The sequence below is a fragment of the Oreochromis niloticus genome, linkage group LG3 (genome assembly GCF_001858045.2).
Source record: "Oreochromis niloticus isolate F11D_XX linkage group LG3, O_niloticus_UMD_NMBU, whole genome shotgun sequence".
Lineage (NCBI taxonomy): Eukaryota > Metazoa > Chordata > Actinopteri > Cichliformes > Cichlidae > Oreochromis > Oreochromis niloticus.
The window spans coordinates 57,364,654-57,392,330 of record NC_031967.2 but is presented as its reverse complement, the minus strand read 5'-3'; the positions used below and the strand labels follow the sequence as shown (position 1 = coordinate 57,392,330).

Here is a 27,677-nt window from a genome sequence, read left to right as displayed (position 1 = left end):
GCTCTATTTTGATCTATATAGCAGGGTTAGGGGGTTTTTCGCTGTAAAAAGAAGTTTTCTTCCCATGCAGTGAACAGTGGACACTAATGTTTTTGTCACTTTTTATGGAATCAGACTCAAAGTAAGGTCAGTACTTCTACGCTTTAAACGCTGCATGCTCATACTCTCTCCCGCACTCGATATATTATCCATTGTTGATCTGCACACAGCTGTTGCCACGAACGTCGCACTCGCTTACGTCATTGTCATGAGACACTCTCGCAAAAAAATCACGGTTTAAGTAACGCAGTAACGCAGCATGCTTACGGGAAAGTAACAGTAATCTAATTACCGTTTTTGCAATACTAATCCCTTACTTTATTTGTTATTTGAAAAAAGTAATCGGATTACGCGTTACTGCCCATCTCTGTTCGGGAGTGTCCAGTGAATGTATTTTTTAAAAGGTTTTATTAATCTTTTATTTATCCAGGTAAAAATCTCATTGAGATTCAAATCTCATTTCCAAGAGTGGCCCAGCCAGAGCCCAAACTTGAACCTCACTGAACAATAAAAAGAGCTCTGAAAATCACTGAGCACTGATGCTCCACATCCAACCTGACAGACCTTAAGAGGTTCCGCAAACAATGATGGGAGAAAGAGCCCCCAAAATAGGTGTGCCAAGTTTATAGCATCATACTCAAAATTACTAGAGGCTGTAGGTGCTGCCAAAAGTGCTTCAACAAAGTATTCAGCAAAGGCTATAAATATATGATATATATTATTTAAATATTTTATTTTTTTAAATACATTTCCAACAATTTCATTAATTCAGCTTTGTCATTGTAGTGTGTTCCTTATAGAGATGAAAATGAATTTAATCCATCTTGAATTAAGACCGTAACATGACAAAATCTTTTTTTTTTGACTGACTTTCCAGATGGACTGTACTTATTTAACCAAGTATCTGTATTTTCCAAATATTTCAAAATTACAAAACTGGATTCTCAGTTAACACAGTCCATGTGACACAACCTTATCTGAGCTGTAATATGACAAAGCACTGAAAAACAAACTGTTAGATCACTAATGCAACACCACAAGCAAGACAATGTTATACAGTGAAATTACAGTAGTGTAAAAACAAAGAATTACCAGATACTTTTTTTACCTAATTTTTGTTTCTAAGACAAATGAGAGCCACATACGGGGATATTCGTTTAAAATTTCGATAGAACAGTAGCAGTATAATGTCCTCATAAGTGGATATCAGGCAGTTGTAGAGCAAAATTGAGTATTTTGGTCTAAATAGCCCAAAATGTGATGTCCACATATGTGGACGCCAGGTCCTAGGAGGTTAATGTAATGAAATGGTTCTAATACCTGATCTTCTGACAAATCTAATGGTTTTGTGTGCGTGCATGTGTGTGTGTGTGTGTGTGTCTGCTTATGTGCTGTCATTGTTTGTACAGGCGGGGAATTCAACAGTGGCACGGAGCCCAGATCTTGTCTGAGAACTTTAGTGCTTGGTGAGAATGACTAAGCAAATATTCACACAATATCTAAATTTAATATGGATGATTTAATAAAAGAAATTATATTGAGTGTGTTGTGATTAGCAAACAGAGTTATAAAAAAATGTGAGGAAACATATTGCTATTTATATAAATTAAAAAGAGATCATTGATCAAATGGATGTTCATGTGAGGTTGAGCTAATTATCAATCTAATTGAAGTTAAATAGCATGAATGGAATTATACATGAAGTACAGTATATTCATTTGTGGTTTAAAATTCATTTGTCTGTATAGTTTAAATTGAATGTTAACATTCTTTTGTTTTGTGAGCTTTGGTGCCCTCTTGTGGTCAGAGTTGGTACTTGGGAAGCTTGTTATGCAAAGCAGGTAAAGTACAAGTGTGCACTTAGAAGTGAAACCTTGGCCCACGTACACCTGTAAGTTTTCCTGGTGTATTATATTCATACTGTTTGATTTGTGATATACTATGAGAATACTGAGCTACTAGTTCAGCTGTGTGGCTATGAATCATTTTTATATCCAGTGCTAGTGAATATACGTTAGCATGTGTTTGCTAACTTGTTATGAAAATGAATAATGCTAGTTCACTGAATGTTAAGGCTAATGTTCGATTTATATTGTTGCTGTTTGCAATTTTAAGTCTAAATTAAGACATTATTTGTGCTCAGTGGATGAGAAGATAATGATCTGTGTTGTTTGTGTTTATTTAGTTTTACAAAAAGGAGAAAAGGAGAGAGCAAGAGGAAAATGGATAACAGATACGATGTATAGAAAATTCAAAGTAACGTGTCGTTGTAACCTGGAGATGCAGACCAAAGTAAAGAAGAATCGGAGTTTAATAGCATTCTCATCTTCTCATTCTCATAACTGTCTGTCTAACTGGATAATCTAAGTCAAGTCTGCATCTAATAAGGACAAAATAGTTGATACTCTATGTGATTAAATTACTTATAAATCATGTTAAAGTACATATATATGTATATAGAAAAGTACATGCAATGAAATTATTTTAAAGTTTAATTTTAAAAAAATGTATTTGAAAAAGTTTGACAGAGTGGCTGGACATCAGGTGATTGCATGATTGTATGCTTCAATTTTAAATATGATCAATCCATTCCTATTACCGGGCTAATCACTACTACTTTAAAGTAGCAGTGATTAGCAACAGATGGCCTCCCTGGCCTGAGCTTGGTTATGCCGGATACTGCTGGTTAAAAGGGAGTTTTTGCTTCCCATTGTTGTCAAAGTGCTTGCTCATAGAGGGTCATGTGATTATATGGATTTTCTCAGTATTATTGTAGGCTCTTTAGCTTACAATATATAAAGCGCCTTGAGGCAGCTTTATTAATTTGGTGTTATATAAATAAAATTGAATTGAATAACGAAAGGCTCCTAAAACAAATAGATGTAATTGATCACTCTGATTATACAGTCTGAATTATTTTTAGACACTACAATAGATTATCAAACTAATCTTGTTGTGCCAAACACACAACTTCATGCTCATATCTTCTTTTGATCTACTTCACTGTAAAAAGAGGCGACTGGCACCTTTAAGAAACCTTTGAGTCAAACACAATTAGGCAAGAAGAAAACTCTGACTTTAACCACACAAATATGTTTTATTTAATTCTTGTGGCATCTATTGGTCTGTTGCAGTTTCAGTGAGCGTTAACTGAAGTTTGTCATCATTCCACAGGGTGGTGCTGCAACACCAAACAACACAGAAGTAACCAGAGTTTTTACATTGGCTCACAGACATTGAAGCAGATTTTGTGCTCTTTACATGACTGTATATGTGGTGTCATGGATAGAAAAATCTGCAGAATCATTCTGGCTTTGGAATATTTAGTTGAATAAAAAAAAAAATGAAGTAAAAATGGAAGATGTGAGTGTGAAGGTGAAGGTGTGTGGGAGTCTCAGGGTGTCTACAGAGAGTGTGTAGAAAGACAAAGGAGCAGCAGAGCAGTCCAGATACACCGATGACCCTCTGTCAGATCCTGAGTGACACAAAGGGGATGATGGTGCACTCTACACTCTGTGACAGTGGAACTATTCTTAGAGCAGTTCACTCTGCACTGACAGTTATCTGCTCTTATTTTCATCGATCTGTCAGTCGCTGCTGGATAAAGCACCCAACCTCCCAGTAACATGTCCCAGCCAGAGCATTTACACTTAAGCTGCTGCCATCTCAACAACTCTGAATCATCAGGACACAGCTCATCCAGCTTCAGCACAAACCACCCTGTTTACCACCATTCCCATCAGAAGAGAAGAGAAGAGCAGGTATTTAAGGCGAACTGGTGTTGTATTCCTAACTTCATAGTTTCCGTGATTAGATGTCCCAAAAGGATTAATAAAGTTCTATTCTATTCTATTCTCTCAGCTGTCATGCTGGAGTGAACACACTGAAATTAACCTGCACAGAGATATTTAACATTAAGTTTGTTTCCTCTGTTGGTTTCACTCAAGTCCAGGGTGAAAATAATCTGCTGAGAGTCCAGAATGCCTCATTACTGCAAAAAGACTTTTGTTCTACTAAGTCTCTGTCTGCACATGTGTACACACTGAAATCTGTTAGAGTAACATGAAAAAAAATACAATGGCAATAAAATTATATTTTATAAGCTTTACTTTTGCTTGATATAACTGCGCAATGTTTATATTAAATCAACATGTCTTTTATGCTTTTTTATGCTGTTATGTTTTTTATTCATGTGATGTCTTCACAGTTATCTCATGTTCATTTTGCAGAAAATGTTCATGTTTACACTTGACACAATGCTACATTTCAGCAAACTCCCATGCTAACAATGAGACTAAAATGACAAAATGTGGAACAAGCTAAGAGGTGTGAGCGGGGTGTTACTTTTTACTGCACCATGCTTCTTTAACTATCTGTCTTTTCTCAGTAGTGCGCAGATTACCATTCAACACAGTAAACATGTGACACACATGTTTTTGAACTGTAATATAACACAGCACTGACTAACACACTGCTGGAGCACTAATGCAACACCACTAGCACGATAATGTGCACTCTGAAATTACTACAACGCTTCATGGCAAAGTAATAAAGCAGGACCTGCCCAAGCAAAGCCTGGCCTCAAGACCAGCTGGAGAGCAGCCACTGTAAAAGTAGAAGTAACATTCAACTCAGGAGATTCGATAGAGGCAGAAAATAAGTGATCAGTTTTGCCAATAACATATTCCAACACTTGTTCCAGAGCTTAGTGACTCTTTCAGATCAAAGGACAGTCCTTTGATCCTCTAGTTTGCATGGGCATCTCTGCTTTTTGAGTGCACAGCATTCTCACTGTGGTCTCCTCAGTGCATCCTTGCATGTGAAATGAATGCAATGAAACCTGTTTCACAAGATTCTGCTCTGCAACAAATCAGAACTGAGGAAGATGTAAGATACCGGGACAAAATGCTGCTTAGGTGAATGAACTGAATGTCTCAGAGCTTAGGAATGTGATTATGCCAGTACTGACACATCCACTGGAGTCATAAGAGTCATCCAGCATGGAAAGGCAGTTGGAGTTAAGGCCACACTGTCTTTGTCTGTCTTTGCATGCTCTGCATAAGATTCAAGAAGTCTGGGTAGAATCAGTCTTTGACTTCAAGGATCACTCTGCAGGCATCACTGTGTGTTTCAACCTGTGAAAGATTGAAAAGTGTTTGTCTTAAAAAGATTGTTGCATATGCTTCATGGGCACAGTCACGTTTACTGTGTTTTATCCACATACTGACAAGATTTTTTGTCACAATAAATAAGAATACAAAAAACAATACAATAATAATACTAATCTTAAAATAACCTTTCATTTTCTGCATTAATTAATCCAGCTAAAGTATCTGAATATTACTCACCACAGCACAGAATCTAAAGCAAAGAAGTCAGTCTGTTGGAAGGACAAGACAAATAAAGGGTAGGAACAAAATTATTTGTTACATCTTTATATTATGACAGTGAGAAAAGATACAATAAATAGTGTCTTTGTATATGAGAGTGCTTGCTCTGCAGATTTGATATCAATGTTTCAATTTTTTTGTCACACTGACAAACAGAATCTAAAGAAATATGTTTCGTTCCTCAGCAGTGGAGTGAACTGACCTTAAAGTCTCCAGTCTACAGTGTGGGCTCTCCAGGTAATCACACAGCTGTTTCATTCCTGAATCCTGCAGGTTGTTTCCTATTATATCCATACGTTTTAGATCAGGGGGGTTGGACTTCAGAGCACTGACCAGAGCAGCACAGTTTTCCTCTGACAAACTGCAATTCTCAAATCTGAATAAAGAATAGTACATGTAGATAAAATAATTGGTAATGCAAACAGATGTTTTCATGTTTCAAATGTGCAGCTCAGCATTATTATGTCCTAAATAATTAGTTTTTCTCTAAAATGGAGATAGGATCATCATTTTTCTTGTAAGTAAATCAAGTGAACATCCAGTACTGATACAGGCTATTACAAACTGTACAGATTATTGCCAAATGCAACAGCATTCAGCTGGACCTCCAGATAATGGAAACCAAACAGTCACTCTATAAAAGCATGGCACAACCAAGAAGAGCCACCTCAAAGGATAACTCAGCTGTACATCTGCACCTAAAGGATAAAGGTCACACTTTCAAGGATGCCCATGTTCACATGTTGAACAGAAAAGTCAGATGGTTTAAAAGAGGTGTACAAAAGGCCACTGCGAGCATTCATTATTGAACAGAGATGGTGGCTTACCACACCAGCTATTAACCACCTATTTAGACTCTCTTTAAATCCTCACAGCAAGAGTTAAGCAGCCTCTGTGTGTTCCTGTGTGTTTACATTTAAACCGGAGATTGAAACACTTGTTTTCAGTAAATATTAACTTTACTCTTATTAATTCCATCTTATTTCACTCCAGCTTTTAACAGAATTTATTATAGCAGTGTTTGTAAGAAGTATCTTTACAGATAAAGCTGCAGAGATTTTGTTCTGAGGTTTTGGAGAGTTAGTCTTTGTGTTTAATACCATGTAATTGAAAAGTGCAGCTGTTGCCTGCTTCAGCTTCTAGAAACCAAGATGATGTTGGTACATATGGACTGGCTTTTAGTATCTGTTTTTTTTTTCCTATCGTTTATTCTTGAAGTAAAAACTCATCTTAAAAATGTCAGCATCTGAAAAGCGTCTCACACCAGCAGCCTGCATGTTATTAGTTGGCTGCTCTAAACTCTGGTCTTTGTCTCACCCACGCTGCCCCCCTCATATTTCAGCTGTTCAACTTAAGACACCAGACTAGATCTGACCCTGGTTAATTATTGGTGCAATGTTGGGCTGAAGATTATTAGATTACTGTAACTGTGTGCAGGATTTTCCAAAAATATAAGTGCTGGATTTGTGGGAATTGATTAAAATATATATTGTTGATATATTAAGTGACAATGAGCCACTGAAATCCGAATCCCGGAAGGATGAAGCTGAGGTATCATATTAAAAACAGAAAAAAATAAAGAAAATTGCATCAGTACATCCACATCCTCTGTCATACAGCAGTGGAGTTGGGTTATAAGGAGAACACTTCACCGTTCAAACTACTGAAAGACCTTCAGAAACAACAACAAATTCAGTTAACTGACCTGAGTGTCTCCAGTCTACAGTTTGGATGCCCCAGACTAGCAAACAGTGTCTCTGCTGATTCCTGCAGGTTGACTGAACTCAGGTGCAGCTCTGTGAGATAGGAGGGGCTGGACTTCAGAGCTGAGGTCAGAGTGTTACAGAGCTTCTCTGAGATCAAGACATCATGTAGTCTGTGTTGACACATATTAGAAAACATGTTGTTATTAAGAAGAAACTTCATGCTCTTGATGAAAAAAACAACTTTCTCTTTATAATCAGTGGTTCAGCTGCTCTGCTTTTTTTTTCATAAAATATTAATTCTCATAGTCTCTGTCAGACCCACAAATTATAATTTTTCTTTTGATTTAATGTGCAGTTAAAATAGAGGGATTGAGTTCTTTTTAGACTACCCTGCACTTTTGGCCCAATTTGAAATGGAGAGCCAGTGAGGGTGCATCTTACTGTTCAGAAAGTTGGACTCCAAATGAATAAAATGCTTCATTGCTCATTTCAACACATCCTGCAGTTTAATCTTTGTGTCATATTATCAGTAGTTTATGGAAGCTCATTGTGATTTTTTGAATTTTTAAGTAAATATTGTTGTAACTCACTCAAATGTTCTTTCTGCTGCTGATACTAAATCTCTTTGACAAAATTCTGTGTTATCCCTTCAACTTCACATGTCACCACTGTAACTGATTCAGGTGAAACAGCAGAAATACAAAAAATTAAATAATCAAAACTTTTTTTTTTTTGTTTAAAAAACATTTACCGGTTTTAAATAGCTCAAAACCATTTAACAATAATGCATACTTTATTGAGCTCGTGGGGAAATTCCTCTCTGCATTTAACTCATTCACTCAGTGAAGCAGTGGGCAGCCATTGGGCTCCGGGGAGCAGTGTGTAGGGACGGTGCCTTGCTCAGCAGTACCTCAGGGTAGCTGTTCAGGGAAATCGAACCCCCGATCTTCTGATCATAGGGCCAACACTCTACCTACTGAGCTATCTCTTTGTGACCAAATTAAATTGACATGTAATGCTTCCTTTATATGTAACAGTGTAAGAAGAGCAAGCAGTATGTTTTAGTAAGAACTAAACTATTCGTCTAAAAGTTTTTACAATGTTAATCAAACTTGTACTCACCGAGCCTTTCTACAGTTCTTCACAGCTGGTAGCAGTCTCTGTCGTCCTTCCAGTGATGTGTTGTACTTTTCCAGATCCAACACATCCATAACCTCCTCTGACATGAGCAACATATATGCCAGAGCTGAGCACTCGATTCCAGAGAGTTCCTTCTTTGATTTGTTCTGTGACTTCAGGAACGCTTGGATTTCCTGATGTACTGAGAGGTCCTTCATCTCCATGAGACAGTGGAAAATGTTTAGGCAGCTGTCAGGACACTTGCCATTACTGCGAATCTCCTTTAGGTTGTTGATGACTCTCTGGATGGTTTGTGGATTGTACTCTGTCTGACCCAGCAGACTTCCTAAGAGTCTCTGGTTGGAGTTCAGAGAGAGGCCATGAAGGAAGCGAACAAACAGTTCCAGGTGGCTATTCCCAAGAAGCAAGGATTTCTCCATGGCTTCTCTCAGAAAATCTTCCAGAGATGAGATATTTTCCAGAGATATGTTATTTCCTTTATCATCCTCAGTAAAGAAGTCCTGCAGCTCCTCTGTCTTCCTGTTGGTGTAACAGTGGAACATGTAGACTGCAGCCAGAAACTCCTGAATGCTCAGATGAACAAAGCAGTAAACTGGTTTCTGGAAGATCACAGACTCTCTTTTGAGGATCTCTGTACAAACTCCTGAGTACACCGAGGCCTCTGTGACATCCAGACCACACTGCTCCAAGTCTTCTTGGTAGAACAGGATGTTCTTTTTCTGCAGATGTTCAAATGCTAGCCTCCCCAGCTTCAGAAGAACTTCCCTGTCAGCACTGGTGATCTCTTGCGAACTCATCTCTTTTCCTTCATGGTACTTTTGCTTTTTCTTTGTCTGAACCAGCAGGAAGTGTGAGTACATGTCAGTCAGGGTCTTGGGCAGCTCTCCTCTCTGCTCTGTAGTCAACATGTGCTCCAGAACTGTAGCAGTGATCCAGCAGTAAACTGGGATCCCACACATAATGTAAAGGCTCCTGGATGTCTTCAAGTGGGAGATGATTCTGCTTGACAGCTCTTTATTTATGAATCTCCTCTTGAAGTACTCCTCCTTCTGAGCATCAGTGAACCCTCGTACTTCTGTCGTCCTGTCAACACATGCAGGAGGGATCTGATTGGCTGCTGCAGGTCGGGAAGTTATCCAGATGAGAGCTGAGGGAAGCAGATTCCCCTTGATGAGATTTATCAGCAGCTCACTGATGGTTGACTTCTGTGTGACATCACAAACAAACTTCATGTTGGTGAAATCCAACAAAAGTCTGCTTTCATCCAGGCCATCAAAGATGAACAAAAGATTACAAACAGGGAGCTGCTCTGATGTGATGCTCTGTAATGTTGGATAGAAAACATGGATCAGCTCCAGAAGACTGTACTGCTCGTCTCTGACCAAGTTCAGCTCCCTGAATGAAAGCAGAACCACCGCACTGATGTGTTGGTTTTCTAAGCCCTCTGCCCAGTCCAGAGTGAACTTCTGCACCAAGAAGGTTTTTCCAATGCCAGCAACACCATATGTCACAACCACTCTGATGGGTCTCTGTTGGTCAGGCAAGGTTTTAAAGATGTCCTGGCAGCTGATTGGTGTTTCACAGAGGGTCTTCGTCTTTGAAGCGTTCTCCACCTGCCTCACCTCATGTTGGGTATCAAACTCTTCGTTCTGTCCCTCTATGATGTAGAGCTCAGTGTAGATCCTGTTGAGGAGGGTTCCACTTCCTGTTTTATCAGGTCCTTCAGTTACACGTTCACATCTTCTCCTCAGAGTGACCTTTAGTGCATCGGAAACTTTCTGCAGCCCTGCATCTGTTAAAAACAAACAAACAAACAAACAAACAAACAAAAAACAATGAAACAAGAGAGCAAGAAAACTGTATAATGTGTCCAGTTTGCCAAAAACAACCCCATCAACAAGAAATCTGTTAAGTCTTTCTTTGTACACAGCTGTTCTTACTGGCTTTCTCCAGACCAGCTCTGGTTCTACATCTTTCTCCACATTGGGGACAAGAGGGGTCTCTTGATGAATCCTTCAGGACATTGTGACATAATTCACAGTAGGACCAAGGTTTTCGCTCCAGTAGCTTCTCTCTGTGAATACAAGTAAAATTCATTCTGACTAAAGAAAAGCAGTCATTTCAGAAATACCAAAGTTTAAATACTTACTGGAGATGACACACGTCACTGCTCATGGCTGTAGCTAACAAATTGTGAATGACTCATAAACACATTGTTTTGAATGCATTGCAACGTCTAGGCAAAATATTTATTCCTGCTGCTAGCTGATCTTTAGCTCAGTTCAGGACAAATAGTGTTTTACTTTATGTTTATAATCTCAGGTCATCCTTTTAAATCACTTTTGAGTCCTTAGTTTGTATTCATGAGTTTGGATTTCTGTTTATACCAGTTATATTTCTTATTTAAGTATTCACAAATCCTGCAATTGGTAATCAGTATAAGAAGCCACACAAAGCTGGTTAACTAACTAACTCACTATGTTAACCCAGGATTTATCAGTCTAGCTAGGAGCATATTTGTATGGGTGTAGCATTGGCAACATTTAACCAATCACAAACATGGATAAGTGTACTGTTAGGAAAACAGTTATTTTGCAAAGGAACATAAAGTAACAAATCTTATATCAAGAGGGGAAACACATAATACAGACAAAAAGACACAACTGCTTTTTGAGACGTTGTTTGGGGAGAAAAAAAGAAGCAAAGCCAAAAAAAATGTTATGTGAATGTGTGAAATTGTTTAGCGCTTCGGTCAGAAAGACTAGAAAAAAGCCAGTATCTTAATAAAGTTGATATATTATACCCAAGGTAACTTTTCTTCATCTGGATTTATTCATTCAAACATTGGTAATTAGGATAATGAGTAAAGCTAATTAATTAACTTGCTATATTAAGCTACGGTTTATGAGTCTATCTACCAGCATGTTCACACTAAAGGTGTTGGGTTGGGCGTATCTTACCAATCAACATCATAAATATGTCAAACACATGATGCAAACTTAAAGAAACACAGTTGGGGTTTATATATGAGACTTTCCACAGAATGAATTCTTCCATAAATAGTCGTTTCATACTTTGATCTTTAATTTCAAATATAACCTGCTCCTGAGGTGGTGAAGAAAAGTTCAGTGGTTCCACCCTGACAAACCCCTTTGAAAGAATATTGCGAAATTAAAAAGCTTCAACAGCTTAGTTTATGAAAGAATCAGTCTCTTACTGTGTAACTGAGGGCCCAGGTTCATGATTGAAGACTGGGGGATAATTTTTAGAGTTGTCACTCTTCATAGACATGGAGCTGGATCCTGGAAACTCTGCTCTGTGTTTGTGCTGCTGACATCTAGAAGCACAAACATGGAATGAAGCACACATTGCTCTTCTACATGTTTCCATATTTTTGTGCTTTGGTTGTTGTTTAGGTTTTTCTGAAACATATCAAAGTTATTTTTCTTTCATCTGGGCTCACAAATCCTAGCAACGGGAATCGGGAGTCACACAAAGCTAATTAATTAACTCGCTATCTCTTGAAGACCTTGAAGACGTCAAAAAATGAAATCATCTTCAGCTCAGTTTACAACAGAATCAGTCTCTTACTTTGTGACTGGGGATCCAGGATCATGACTGAAGACTGGAGGATAATTTCGAGAATTGCCACTGTTCATGGACATCGTGCTGGTTCCTGGAAAGACTGCTTCGTGTTTGTGCTGCTGACTTCTGGAAACACAAACATAGAATGTTCTTCTACATGTTCCTCTTGATGGCCATTTAACAGCTTCTCTCTGTGTCAGATTCATGAGGCTGAAGCACTGGATATTCTCAAAACGTCTGTTCTTTAGGGTAAGCTGGAACCATGGTTTTCCTTTTTAGACGACTTTTGAATCACTACTTAATCTTTTTAAGTTTCAGTTTTTGTTTAGGTTTTTCTGGTACATATCCAAGTTATTTTCCTTTCATCTGGATTCACTAAATCAAACACTGGTAAACAGGATAATGAGTCACACAAAGCTAGTTAATTAACTCACTATTTTAAGACAAGGTCTTCCAAGAGCATGTTCACTTGTAAGGTGTAGCATCTAACCAAATCAACATCATAGATAAAGTAGAAGAGCAGTTAATTTACAAATAAAGATAAAACTACAAAACTTCATGGGAAAAAAATATAAAGAGATTAAAAACACAATACTGAGAGAAAGCAAGACACCTGTGTAAGTTATTGACTGAGGAAAATCACCATGCCATAATTTATTGCTAAAAATATGACTGTGTGAGTTTTTTGAATGTTTTGATCAAAACAACTGGAAAATAGCTAAAATGTTAATAAAGCCTACCTGAAGCCAGGAAACCAAAATTTTAACAATCCTAAGTGTGTAAGATAACAAACTTCATGACTGTATCGTTAAGACACAGGAAATTCTAATGGATTAAAATTTACAGTAAATCAAGTCAAGTTGCTTTATTGTTATTTCAACCATGTGCAGTGTTACAGCACACAGTGAAACGAGACAGTGTTCCTACAAGACCCATGGTGCTACATATAACAGAAAATCAACACAGGACTACAAAAACTCCATTTGCTAAAACTGCAAAACACAAAACGCAACATCAAACAGAGGTGAACAATACAAACACAAAGGAGTGAAACAGAAAAGTGCAAATATGAGAGTGGGTTGTGCAAAAAGTGGTGTTGTATAAGTAAAACAGAAACAGTACTTACTTTGTGCCTGAGGATCCAGGATCATGACTGAAGAGTGGAGGATAATCTCGAGAATTGTCACTGTTCATGGACATACTGCTGATTCCTGCTCTGTCTTTAGCTAAACTTTTCATCTTTAGGCAGTCTGGCAGAACAACAACAACTGTGAGTGCAGGTTGAAAATCCTGACAAACATATTTATAGAAACCTGGGACTTGCAGAACAGGAAATACAACAGTCATATGACACCTAAATACAAACACACACACATAATAAACCTATTCGACCCGCCACCTAATAAATGAACAGATCCTTGTTCTCTCTTAAAAACCACAGAAAGACTGCTGACAGGAAGATGTCCTGACCATGAAGCAAAGATTTAATGTTGTCCATCATGCTTCTTTCTCGATTAAGTCACAAACTTGAGTATCGAAATGGTTCAAAACAACATTCACAGTTTTTGTTCTAACTTGCGAAACATTCATGTCATGTTTTCCAGTCAGGAACTAATTTTCTGATTATTCTGAAAAACACATAAATGCACAGTAACACTCACCGTGTTTTTGTCCTCCTGCTTTGTTTTTAATCCTTTGTTTCCGCCTCACCTTAAGAGAGCAGTCCCTCCCCTCTCCACGGGAAGTTGAATGACTACATTCACTCACACTCTGAGACACAGATTGGCTTTTTAAAGAGATTGATATTTGCTTAAATGCCACCAACATGGAGTCACTCACACAGAGTGCTCAGATTACAAACTAAAACAAATAAAAATATGTCTTCAGATTTTCTTAAACAAGCTCATATTTTTTAAATGTACTTATTTCAATTTGAACATGCATAAAAATGATATTAGTCTTACCAGTACCTTTACTGTGTCATGTGCCGATTTAGCACCTGAAGGGTTTGCTCCACCCACAGGTCAAAGGTCAAACCTTCTTCTACTCCTCATTTTGCTAAGCACTGAGGTGTTGGTGTCACATAACAAGTACATAAATGAAGACAATAATAATTGAAGGACAGTGTAATCACCAAACATTTTGTTTCTTGCCCAAGAGCAACAACATGCCATAGAGGGAAATACATTCAGCAGGGAATGATATTCAGCACCCCTGTCATTTCAGCATTACTTTTTAGATAGTTATTTAATGTATTTATGTATTTTATGTAACCATTATCACTCCAGTGGAAACACTTTGGGAAGCTGTGCCTCCTCTGGTTTTCTCCTTCGACCTCCGACACTGCCTTAAGTTTATCTACACTGAAAAAAAGGGATTGCCCAGCTCTTGGATTTACGTAAGCATCTTGCGTGTATTTAACACAATTGCCTCATGCTTTAAAGTTAAGTGTAACTATATTGTGTAGAAACTACATGATATGCAGAGAGAGTAGATTAAGTTTTTCATATCATGTTCAAGTGAAGTAAGTTAATAATATAGCAATGTTAAATCCCGCGACACCGCACGGGTTTCAGTCTCGCGCTCTTTGGATCGTGGTTTGAGGAAGGCATCCATCTCAGTCAAGTCGAGCAGCCACTTCTACTTTTTTTGGTATATCGAAAGAAGTAAATTGGGTGGTTGTTACATTAAAAAAGTCTAACTTGTAATTTGAACACAATAATTTCATGTTTCTTTGAACATAATTAAATCATGAAGGATCTGTACGAAATTCAGCAACTTAATTTGTCCTTGTTGAGATGACATGATACAATCTAGTAAGAGTGGTTAGTTGCTGAACTCATGAAATTCACAAGATCGCACAAAATTTCAAACTGCAGGAAAATCACTGGAGTTATAAGAGGCAGACAACTACACACACACCACGTGCATGCTATTGCTATTTATTGTGGATTAACCTGTCTAGGACAAAAACAAAAAAATTCTGCATCAAATACAGGAAATCATAGCTTTCCTGTATTTTCTAGATTGTTGGCATGGTGGTTAGTGCTGTTGCTTCACAGTAAGCAGGTCTTGGGTTCAAATCCACATTCTGGCTAGTTTGCACTGGTTTCTCTCTGGGTATTCTGGTTTCCTCCCACAGTTAAAAGTCATGCAGTTATTAGAGTTACGGTTAACTAGTGATTCTAAATTACCCATGAATGTAAGTGCAAATGGTTGTTTGTTTCTATGTGATAGACTGGTGACCTGTCCAGGGTGTACCCTGCCTCGTAACCTATCACTTCAGGGTTATGCCCCAGCCCCCCTGCAACCAGGATAAAGAAAGGAAGATGGTAGTTGTTGTAGACCCATTCAATTTTTATGGTAACCAGGATCTAGACTTTGTTGAACATTATATAATATGAAGACAACATGTAGTATATAAGTGACCAAGTAGTATTGGGGTAAAAGTTATTGAATAGTGTTGAAATAAAATGACAAAATTGTGAAAGATTAAAATATTCCAAGAGCTCAACTTACTTCATCTGAACATGTTTCAGTCGCGTTTTATGAACACAAAATGCACAGGTTTATTGAATATGAAAAAGTTGTGTTGATTTAAATCAGTTGTTTAAGTTTCTGCCAAAGCAAAACATTTGTGTGCAACCAATGTCCACTATTGAATCGAGTAAATCCAACATGGCCTTTTTTTCAGTGTAGTTGAACTTTTTGGTACAACATTGTTACCTTTCTCTCTACTTCACCTCCACCTAAACTTATTTCTTTATATAGAAAATGCAGCATCTTACATCATCATTGTAACTGTATGCAAACAGTGTCCAGCTTTCCAAAGGCTAGCACAAGCTTGCTGATTTAGGATTATTACTAACGTATACACAGCAGTAGGATCAATTGGCCAGTGAACACAAGTCATAAATCTGACAGGGATTTTTCATGTGAATTCACTTTTTTGTGCAGAGTAGGAACATTTTACTAACATTTCCATGCACATCTTTGTAAATGATGGGCATAATTCTTAAGTTTGCAGTCTTTCAAAGAGTTATGAACCCCTCCCTGTTTTTACTTCAGAAAAACAGCCCCTCTGGGAGGCTTATTTTATAGCTGATTTTGTCACTCACTAATTTTCTACTATAATTTACAACATAGCATTTGACTAAATATAATTCAGTTCATTATGTGATAAATCTTCAACCAGGGGATTTTTCTATTTGTTTTGTTGTTGTTTTTTATAAGATCATATGTTCAAAAATAGAAATGATTTTAAAAAAAACAACAACAACTTTTTTTCACCATTGTGTTTTGACAAAATTAAAGTTTTGTTTGTTTATTTTTGTCTTGAATCGCAGGTCTTCTCCATGAATGTTACCCACGCACCTTGTCACATTCAAGATCAAAATCAGAGACATTGAACATTAGGTCAGACATCACTTTGATGCTGCTCTCACAAACAAGACGTTCATTTATTGATTCATTTCCAACTCTTGTCTCATCTTTGCTTTTGTGTTTCATAACATCAGACTTTGCTGAGGAGGAATTCACTGTGCCACAAATGTACTGACAGTAAATGTGTCTTTGTGTTAATGGAATGCAGTCCAGCAGCTCTGGGGTGACTTTGTTTCTCATAAACTCCTGATGTGAACTGACATATTCTGCCATTTATTAAATAGTAGAGTAACAGCAACGGTTTCTGTTTGATTTAAAACCTCATTCACTCTGTTTAGCATTTAAACCAAAATGGGATGTGATGCTAAAATGCTGTAGAAACTAAGTAACATAAAGTAATATATACATAATAACAGTAAAACAACAGATTAAGTGAACAGACATTAAACTAAATAATTAAGAAACACAGGAAGCATAAAAGGGTGTTGTCATCAAATTTATATAATCATTTTTTTTTTTTTTTTTGGTGCTCTCAATAGAATGCTGCTGATCCAGTTCCAGAACAAACACAACAAACCACAGATTTCCCAGAATGATGGCTTAAAACAGTCATCCAGTGTTGTTCTCAACTGATCTTTAAACATTATAAAAATGTTGTGCAAACATTTCTTGATATATGATTGAAAAATAGTCACAAAACCTGCTTTACATCAGATATCAGATGTACGAGGTCGTACCTGTAGAAGACAAGTTTGACCAGCAAAAGCTGATAATCAACCCGACTGTGTATCTTCATGAACAAGAGTAAGTAACTACACTTAACACAGATGCATATGATTTGAAGTTCATGACCCTCATGCCCAATTGCCCATTGCAGAATTGCTTTTGTACTTTAAAACAAGCTCATGAGTAAAATCTAAGACCGTCTGACTAATGTGCTCAAATAAAAAGGATAAATGTTTTAAAATCCACTGCACTGATGACTGAGTTGGTTCTGGGGGGTTAAAGCTGGATGTGTTTTGCTTAAATGCTGAGCATTTAAGCAAAACACATCCAGGTGCTCTTATTTACTTATTTGCTCCACAGCAGAGTTTTGCCAGTTTTATCCTGGATGTACTTCCTGACACTTTCCCAAAGAGGATTTGTCTCTCTGACTGGAAACAAAGTAGGAACCATGAAAATGCCACCTGAATGTGTTGACCACTACACCACTGAAGGCATGAGCTGTCAGCAGATATATCAAATATATGACAAAGGACAAAAATGATATGTTTTAATCTGGTCCAATTTGTGTTAAACAGTGGAGGAAGAACAGTGTGTATTTGGAGGGTGCTGTTGTCTCTGCTTGGCTTCCTATAAAGATCACCACACACCACTGCAATACAGCAATCGCAAAACATTTGACTATATCCTTTTATGCAACATTATGAAGAGACTACATTGTAACATTTAAAACCACAGAAACCTCACAGTTTTCTCTCCTCACTGTCTCTGCTTTGAACCACAGAGTGACCACAGAGAGCTGGAGCATTACATAGGTGCCATCTTGCTTCAGTGCAGACTGATACACTTCACCACAGAGCACAAAGCAAACAGGTTCTCACAACATGAGTACTATTATTAGCCAAACCAACACACACTGTGGTGAGATGTGTCTGCAAAAACAATTAAATGTAGCTGCTGTGGTTTTTAATACAGAGAGGTTTATAAGCACAGAGTTAAAGGTCGTTGACCTGTTCGGTCTTTCTTTTTAAACACCTCATACTAACGGTTAATTCTTCCTGGTAATCCAGCTAACAGACACCAGATACATATTTGCCTTGTCTGAGCTTTTTTTAGTGCTTATTGATTAGTTATAATATTGCTGAATGTCTGTGCCCCGAAAGTTACAGTGCACATTACATCATAGTCCATACAGAGTGGACCTGTAGCTGAGTAAACTCTGATAGTTAAGGCCAGCAGTGATGGATTTTAATCTGTCCAGGAAACCACTGTGAACAACTTTCACCTGATAACAAGTTCAATGAAGAGGCAACAAGACAAACCCTAAAAAACGTAATGATTTAGCAGGCAGTGGCCACAGATCGTTGCTCTCTCCTGATCTTTTCTGACTGATCCTTTTGTTTTGTTTTACCTTTATCTAGTGCCATTTTCACTCGTGGTAGCATGTGACAACATCTGGGACTGTTTACAAAAACAAACAAAAAAAGCTTTTACAAATAATTTGTACATGTCCCTTTCTCATTTAAAAAATGAACAACATGGTGGTATTTAAGATACCAGTGGAACAATCTGCATTAAAAGTACGAACTGAATTATGAAAACATTTTTATCTGACCTTCATCTTCTCAAATCTCTTAGACTGAGTTTCAGACAGCTGAAGTGTTTTCTTCCTATCAGAAACAGGATGCTGGACGACTGCAGAGCTGTTAGCTTCAGTTAACCACAGACCACAAACACACAGTCCAGCTCACAGTGAACAACACTCAGCAAACAGACTGTGACAGACAAGTGATTACATTGTGTTTTTTTATTATTATTTTTGGAAGAAATATCAAATTTTAGACAAAGAAAACAAAAGCATAAACTTAAATATTGTGATCTCAGGTTTTGATGGCATCAAATTAGGAAAATATGTCATGGTGTCTACATCTCTAGTCATGTCCCGCGCTTTCCTTCTTTTTTAACTCTTCTCTCTCCCCCTCTCTCTCTCTCTGTCGGTGTGTGTGTGTGTGGCGTGTGTGTGTGGCGTGTGTCCTTCCCTTCCCTCAGTAGTGGCTCATCCAGCTCATCTGTGATAAAATGGCTATTTAAGCCTGGAACAAACATTCATTGACCACCACATTGTTGTGGTGGTCAGATTCACTCTTCTTTCACCTGGGTTCATTCTAGGTTCTATTCTGGGTAAAACTGCACCAAAGTCATTCTAGAAGCAACTGTCACCACAGCATCTATCTTCATAGTACATGTCATAGACACGAATGAGGTTCCACTACAGTTTATTTATTTCGTGACAATTCAACAGTTGCCTCAAGGAGCTGCACACTGTAAGATGAAGATCAAACCAACCAGACACATTAAGTGCCAGAAGCTGCAGTTCTCCCAATGTAAACTTAAAATTCCAAAAGCAAATTATTCTACAAAGACTCCCAAGTTTTGTTCACTTTATCCAACAATCAAGGGCACTGTCCAACATGTTTACTATGAAAACAAGGAGCTGAAAATGGCATGAACCTCGACACTGAACCCTTCAGAAAGAAAACATGGAAACCAAAATACTACCTCAACTTCATCTGATTGGCTGTTTCTGATTATTTGATATCTTGATGGTGATGTACATGACATGAGTAATGATGTCACCTTCTCCAGCTTCTTTCTGATCTGCTAAAAAAATGTGAACAATGATATAAATTACATTACAATATTAAAACTCATTTCTGCTTGTGGCCTTCTTCAGGGTCAGGAAGTGTTGCTGGAGTTCCTGCATTATGGAACACTATGATTCACATTTTACATTAACACCATCCTCACACATGGTTTATATATGGCCACTAGAGGGAGATGTTGGACTTTAAACACTAACATGGATACAAGCAGATCATCAGTGATGCTTTCTCAGTTTGAACGTAAAAGCCTAGTAGCTCTTTTAAATTTTCTCCCTGATTTTAAATGTTGAATGCCATAACGTTTCTGCAACTCAGTACCTCAAAATTAGAAATCCTGTTCTTCAATCCTTCAAACAACTCAGACTCTGACAATTGGTCCTTTTTACACAAATGCTATGCGAGGTGGCAGTGATTGAAGTGCTAAGTTTGACTCTACCCTTAGTGTAAAGCCCATGTTTTCAAACTCAGATCCAGAAAACGTCATACACACATTTATTATTTCAATAATGGACTTTTGCATCCCCTTCCTCCTCCTTTCTCATATCCAACTGGTTCAGCAGATCATGTCCTTATTGTTTTAAGCAGACAGCATCATATCACCTCTGTACTGGTTTCTTTGCATTGGCTTGCTGTGAGATTTACATTAGGGTATTACTGAAAGTTGCTCAGTGCTGCTCCCCTAACCATCAGGTGTCATCAAAGGGGGATCTCTGCATGTTTGCTTTTGCAGATATTTTTTATTATTCCTACACAAGATACAACCCCAAAGTGATTCTTGTCTCGTCTTGGAACAAAGACATACATATATACATGATCCATCAGTAACAGTCACCAATGTACTGAGACGTTTCTCTTCTTCGAGACAAATTACCAAGCACTTCCTGCTTTTTTCTCATGGAGATCTGAAGTGTTTTACATTAATGTTAAGGTATGCAGCATATCCAATGACTGTAATATTACCTTTAGCCTCACACAACCTACTGAAAGAAAAAATGAAAGTAGCAATGAAAGAGTAATGTCACTATGTCATAGTCTGGCAGAGAACACTGTTTAATTCAAGTTTTCTATAAACCATCCAGATCGGCTGTTGGACACACATTTCATGTGTATGCAGTGGAATAGTTTCAAATAATGCACAATTACATCCCTAAAAATACATTTTTTAAAAAAGGAGAAAAAAAGGTTTTCTCTGTGTATAGTTTCTTCCTTCAGCATTATGAAAACAGAGGGTGGTAGATTTTTTTCTTTACAGCTTATTCATAAATCACAGCTTGCGGTCACTTTGACAGGTGTCCTAACACAGGTTGCTGGTTTGCTAAGTTTCACACCAGTCGCAGATATGTTACAGTCGTACCAGGTTGTTGTGCAGTTTGGGGAATCTGAAACTGGGGAGTAACTCGATGACCTCTGTGTTGATGTGTATCACACTGTGTGACCTTCTTGGTATTCCTGAAATGTACAATAATACCTTGGTCATAGTATTATTAAGACTTGGTTAGACTAGGATTAGGGCCATATAAATAAAAACAAAAACAAAAAACATACACAAAAAAAACAAACATCGAAAGCCCTTCAGAAAAATACAAATATATAATGACAATAATAATAATAAATAAAAAAGCTTTACAGACATGAAGCAAATCCCTTTTGAGAATTAAATTTCCAGCTACATCCAAAAAATATGCTCAAAGCATCCCCTTATGGCTAAACATAATAAATACTTCCTGGGCTCAGTCAGCTGATATTACAGTACTGTGCTATTATTGTCCATCATGAGTCCATACACTGTTAAAGCAACTGTAAACACACAATAATATTTGAGTTGGCAGTTATGCGTGAAAATTGCACAAAATATAGCTCCAGAGCAGTGCACCACAACTGGAAAGAAATTTAGGGAGTCACATGACAGGTGCAGAGAATCTGAGAATCTTGATTATGTTTGTTTTAATGACATGTCTACACTGATGCTCGTTTTTTCACTGTGATGACGTGAAGTGCAATATAAATATACAGAATCAATTTCCTCTTCAAACTGCTGTCAGACATTATCCACTGCACTCTGATGTCTCTGGAAGCAGTCCTGATGTTTCCTGAGGATGAAGTAGTTCATTCTCAAGTGTCAGAGTGACATCAGGGATCCTTGTTGAGTGTTGGTGGCAGTTGTTTGCTTCCAGGCCATTTCTGTCATTGTATTCAGCAGCAGGAGATTCAGAGTTCAGAAAAGTCTCAGACATTTCAATCTGTGGTTCAGCAGGAGGATGGTGTGAGTTCTGATTACATTGTATACGTCTGTGAAGGTTCTCAGTCATCCAGGTCATCGTAGTCAAAGGAGTTTGCAAAGAAAAGCGTCTGGACTTCTTTAAGTTGCTTGAAGACGTTTCACCTCTCATCCGAGAAGCTTCTCGGATGAGAGGTGAAACGTCTTCAAGCAACTTAAAGAAGTCCAGACGCTTTTCTTTGCAAACTCCTTTGACTACATTGTATACGGTTTCTATAGATCAAAAGAACAACAGCAGCAGAAAACACCACAGCAACAACTGAAAGACCAATAATGAGTCCAACAGATCCATCCTCTGTGTGTCCTTCTGGCTGCCCTGCAGGTGAGAAACAGGTGTGAGGTGTCAGCTGTCAGGTAGGTGATGAGTGAAGAACAGAACAGAATCCATTTCCTCTTCAAACTGCTGTCAGACATTATCTACTGCACTCTGATCACATCACTCAGACCAGCTGCTTTCTACAAAGTCTCATCAACAACATCTTTAGAAACAAACATCAACAACCAGGAAGCAGCTTCACCTCTGATCACACACACACTCAACTCTACTCACTCACCTGGAGGATCAACTCTCAGGTATATGATGCTGCTGTGCTCCCACGATCCCGTTTTCTCCATTAAGACACGACACTCATATGTTCCAGTGTCATTAATCGTCACATTCTTCAGAATCAAAGACACGTCTCCATCCTTCATCTGTGTGTCCTGCAGATCCACACGGTTATCAAAAGATGGATGCTGGGCATCTGAGAGAAACTGCCCATCCCGGTAAAAAAGCACATATTCATCTCCCAGGTCAGCTCTGCTCCACTCTAAAACTCTGATGTTGTTGTTTGGAGCTCGACATGGCAGAGTGATGCTCTTCTGTCCAGACTCCGCTGGGATGATTTTCTGGTCTGAAAGATGAAACAACACAGGGCAGAGAGGTTAAAAGTACAAATGTTCACATATATAGCAGCTAATCTGAGTGAGGATCAGAAAGATATTGCTGAGCTCTCCTGAACCGAACCAGATGGAACACATTATTTGGCAGACCGGCCATCACCCAGTTTATCTTAAATAAGTGAATTTGAATGAAATGACCAATGACATTAATAAAAATGATCAGATTAAACCCTCACTGTCATTGGCAGAAAATTCTTGTAGTACCCATGAAACAAAAATATTAGATATGATAAATTCCTTGTTAATTCAAAAACTGAAGTAAAGTGGGATGCACGCAAGACAGCAGCAGTCAGAGAAATGTTGAGCCAGTTAATACAAATGAGCTATGTAGCATCATGAGAATGACAAACCAGCAAGCAGAGCTCACACCACAGTTTGCAGAAAGAGAAAACCTTCACTCACTTCTTTAGGACTCATTATTGAAGAAGATGGAAGGTGATAAAGAGGATTTATTTCCCTACTTTAAGGAAGAGCGAACCCACAGCTATCTTGCATGTGTAAGATTCAAAGGAGGACACCACAGTGTTAGCAGGTCAGAAATATGATCTGCAGTAGAAGCCTTGGGGCTCACATGGATCTGTGGGAGACTCCGTAGAGTTTCAAATAGGTATGCCTAAGGTTTTAAGAGCAGCAGGTCACAATTCTCAGGGGGTAATGTGTCAGTCTCTACTGCTACCTACAGGTTAAGGCATGTGATCATGATCCCACAGTGTGTATAAAACAACAGAGAAGCTGAACATGGCGTTCAAAACCTTACAAAGCCCCTCACAAAGGCTGTATTCCTCATTAGCATGCAGTGTCATTGTTTTTCAAAATGGGTTCAGTTCAGCTTTGGCTGGGGTTGCAGCTGCTTTCCACTGTCCCAAACCCGCCATGACTACTTAACCCATTACCGCAACAGATTACACAAGTGCAGGTCTCATCACACAGGAGAAAGAGAGAGGAGAGTGACCACAAATGCTTCAACAAGCTTCAGCGTGCACACAAGCTCATGTTACCTCCACCTGGGGAACATGTGTGGGTGACAGGGACTGTAGTAAGGCAACATCCAGCACCTTGTTTACCTTGAAAGTGCCTTTTTGAAATATTTGCATAAATTGCCGTTACCTTTTTATCCCTCGGACAGACTGGGGAGCTAAAAGGATATTCAGACACCTGCATAAAAATGTACACTAGTTCCTTCACAACCAACTCTTAGACCAGGAGACTCCAACCTGTGGCTCTAAGTTTTCATGTAACTCTTTGCCCAGCATCAGTTGCTCCCCCTCTTGGCTCTGATTTAATAAACAAACAAAAACAAACAAACAAACAAAAACAAAGATATGAATCCAGAAATGAACAGTGATGAAAAAATAACTAATAAAACATTTATTTGTCGCTGCAGAACTTTAAAGCTGCTCTGCTTGAAAATCAGCCTAAAGACACAAACCCAGTTCAACGAAGCTGGGAAGCTGTGGAAAATATAAAAAAATGGGCAGAATGCAATGATTTATAAACTAACCCATATGTTATTGACAACAGAACATGGAAAACATATCAAAATGGTTAAACTGAGACTTTTTACTATTTAGAGAGCTCAAAGAAAGGCAGAATTTCTAACAAGTACAGATGGGCAGAGGTTCACCAGTCTGCAAAAAACTGCAAATTGTGTAAAAGTTTTAAAATAATGTTCCTCAACATAAAATGGTAAGGGCTCTGAATGTCTCATCATCTACAGAACATGTTATACTCAGAAGATTCGGAGCACCTGGATGCAAGGCACAGGCTAAATATCAATTTTGTAAGCTTGTAATATTTGAACCCTCAGGTAGCTGTACATGAAAAACAGGCATGATTCTGTCATTGAAATCACTGCATGAGCTCAGGGAAAGTGAAAAACCATCATGGTCAGAAGGTTTAAGCTCTTTTTGGAAAATGTGGGTGTCATGTTCTCTGGACTAAATCATAGAGGAACCATACAGCTTGATTTCAGGTCTCAGTTAGAAAGCCTGAGTGTATGGGGTGTATTAATGCCTTTGGACTTGGCTGTTTGCACATCTGTAAAGTCATCACCAGTGCTGAACGGTATACAAAGGTTTTTAGAACAACACATGCTCCCATCCCGATGACATCATTTTGAGGGACAACTTTGCAAGACTAAACTGTATCTATAGCAAAATGACTTTGTAGTAAAAGCCATGCAGGTGCTGAAGTAAGCTCCCAGCAGTCCAGATGTTTCACCAATTGAAATCGTTTAGTACAACATGAAACAGCAAATATGACAAAGGAGACCCGGGGAAGAACAGGACAACATCCCTCCCCAAAAAGTCCAGCAATGAGCCTCACCACTTACTTACAGAAGTGGAAATGGTATTGGCCTGCCCCAATGTTTTAGACATATTGAGCCATCAAATCCAAAATAAACAAATAATATTTCATTTTTTAATGAAATAAAAGGGTTAGGATCTAACCCTAGTTCCTGAGTTAACACTATTTTGTAACATTTGTGAGGCGGTTTCAGTTATTTAGTTATTCAGCACAATGCACATTTAACCAGTATGTATAATAAAATATAAAGAAAAAAGTTCTGATAACCTTGGTTGACTTTTAATCTTCCTCTAAATTTGTGTCATCAGGTTTATTTTGACACACTGTCAAACAAAGTTAGAAGCTTGTTTTTATTTTAAAATAATTCAAGAGTAAACGTGCTTCCTTTCCTTAAAAAAGTAATATTACATTATCGCGTGTGTTTGTTTTTTATTTGCATCAACCTCTGAAACGTGTTTTCCTCAATCTCTGTCTCTGTTTTTGGAACCTCAGTGCCTGTTGTTTATAAAATACATACATCAGAAGCATAATTAATGATATATATCTTCTTCCTGTTTTTTTTTTTTCCTCCTTCAAAGCAGAGCCACTTCCTCTGCGATTTAGCTGTACCCTCTCTCTAAAAACTGCGCTCCGGAAGCTCGACAAGTCAAGTCAAGTCAAGTTTATTTATAAAGCACATTTAAAAACAACCGAGGCTGACCAAAGTGCTGTACAATAAAATACAAATATAAAATACTATAAAACACAGGTACATAAAATGCCTCACAAATAAAACACAACACAAAAAGTAGCTGCACTCTTGAATTTACGTTAAACAGTAAACTTATTAACATCATGAAACACAATTTGGTATGGAAGGCTGCATTTTTAATTATAGCCCATGCCACGGATATAGTTCAGTTCTTTGAAATTTAAGGCAAACCGTTCATGTGAGGCGAACGCAATACAAGGAAGTCCAGACAATTACCTTATAAGGAAATACCCAAAAGCCAGCCAATCACAACTGTACATTGCTTTTCACATATTATAAAAGTTATTTATCTGTGTGATTCGAGGCTCTTTGCTGCTTACAGTCTGCCTGATGCCCTGCAAGCCCAGCGGTGTGTTTCAATCCAACTTGCTAATAAAAAGTCATTTTAGTTTAAGTAGTCGATCTCCGAGTTTTTCCTTTTGGGATAACGAAAGTATCAACAACTTTTAACCCACGCACACGGTGATTTATACACACGCACGCACGGTGAACGTTACTTTTAAGTTTACACAAACTGCCTTACCCGGTGAGGATGACGGCATCTGTATGATAAAAAGGAGCAATATTACACATATTCCAGCCATTGTGCGTGGTTAAAACTTACAAAAAAATTGATAAAACTCCGGCAAAACTAAATTAAAATGACTGAATCCAACTTAACTTACACCAACTAGCGAAACAAATTTAAAGCAATCGTCGATCGGTAAAAATAAAAGAACAGCGAACGTTTAATCGTTTCATATGACTTTATGGTCACCTACCAGCTACATAAAAACGGAAGAAATCATTGCACAGGCGTGATTTATATAACCTTGGTTTTCCAGAAAATTCTGGTTTCTTCTGCTTTCTTCTGGTTGCCAGATAGAAGGTACAACTTCGATTTCATTGTTATGAGTTCCAGTTGTCCGACGTTGGCACTTTAGCAAACGACTGCTTGTCCCACCCAAGTTTCAAAACAAATGAAATTCATCTCCACAGTGACATCTGCTGGCCAACTTATCTTAAAGTACAATTATGTTTTTAAAATAACATATATAATAAAAGTGGAAGACAGAATGTTGCACATATTTGCATATATTTCTATAGAGACATTGCATATATATATATATCTATATATATATATATAGATATATATATATAGATAGTGAAGTGAGATCAATCAACTGCAGACCAGACAACAAACGACGGAGGCACCAGACGAATGCAATCAAACGATGAGTTTATTAACACAGGAGAGGAACCATCAACATATGCCTTCCTCTGACAAAAATTCATCAAATGCTGGTTTTATAGCATAGAAAATTAACGCCCACACATACACGTCAATACAAGTCAAAAATAATTGTTTGCAGACATGAGCGCATCTTGTACATTTTAATAACTATAAACAGTCATATAACTTCTCTTTTCTATAACACCTGCCTTTTAAGGTAATAAACTTCAAGCTTCGGGATCGTTAAGAGCTAATAATGGACCCTCGTCATCAATCACTAAGTAGACTGAATTGGCGCAGGTCTCAAAAAGAAGCAGAAGACACTTGGGCCTTCGCTCAGGCCTGCCACTAAATTAATATGTGTATTGTAAGCATGCATGCAATTAACCTGCTATGTTCTCATCTTCCCTCAACATGTATCACCTGGACACTCTCACCAGTGAAGCTTAAAACCCTCTTGGATGGAACATCAACTCTAAACAAGCACAGTTATGCATTGTGTATAAAATGAACTCAACCTGTGAATAGAAAGGTCAATGTAATGACAAACATATTCA

The 27,677-nt window shown here is 37.9% G+C and overlaps 1 protein-coding gene and 1 long non-coding RNA gene across 2 annotated transcripts in view; one reads left to right on the top strand and one right to left on the bottom strand.

Moving 5' to 3' along the window:
• LOC100692030 (NLR family CARD domain-containing protein 3-like) overlaps window positions 1-13,611 on the bottom strand; it is a 35,009-nt gene extending 21,398 nt beyond the window's left edge. Inside the window, exons 1-8 of the mRNA XM_019357068.2 lie at window positions 13,522-13,611; window positions 12,987-13,110; window positions 11,867-11,986; window positions 11,493-11,612; window positions 10,216-10,349; window positions 8,258-10,067; window positions 7,135-7,305; window positions 5,632-5,805 (exon numbers count right to left, since the gene is read on the bottom strand). Of these exons, the coding sequence (XP_019212613.1) occupies window positions 5,632-5,805; window positions 7,135-7,305; window positions 8,258-10,067; window positions 10,216-10,349; window positions 11,493-11,612; window positions 11,867-11,986; window positions 12,987-13,099 (2,642 nt within the window). The 5' untranslated portion in view covers window positions 13,100-13,110; window positions 13,522-13,611. The remainder of the gene's footprint in view (window positions 1-5,631; window positions 5,806-7,134; window positions 7,306-8,257; window positions 10,068-10,215; window positions 10,350-11,492; window positions 11,613-11,866; window positions 11,987-12,986; window positions 13,111-13,521) is intronic.
• On the top strand, window positions 1,314-4,087 carry LOC112844202 (uncharacterized). The gene is made up of 4 exons (XR_003216925.1): window positions 1,314-1,505; window positions 1,824-1,930; window positions 2,225-2,331; window positions 3,214-4,087. It is a non-coding gene; the product is annotated as an uncharacterized LOC112844202 (long non-coding RNA).
• Window positions 13,612-27,677: the final 14,066 nt, after the last annotated feature.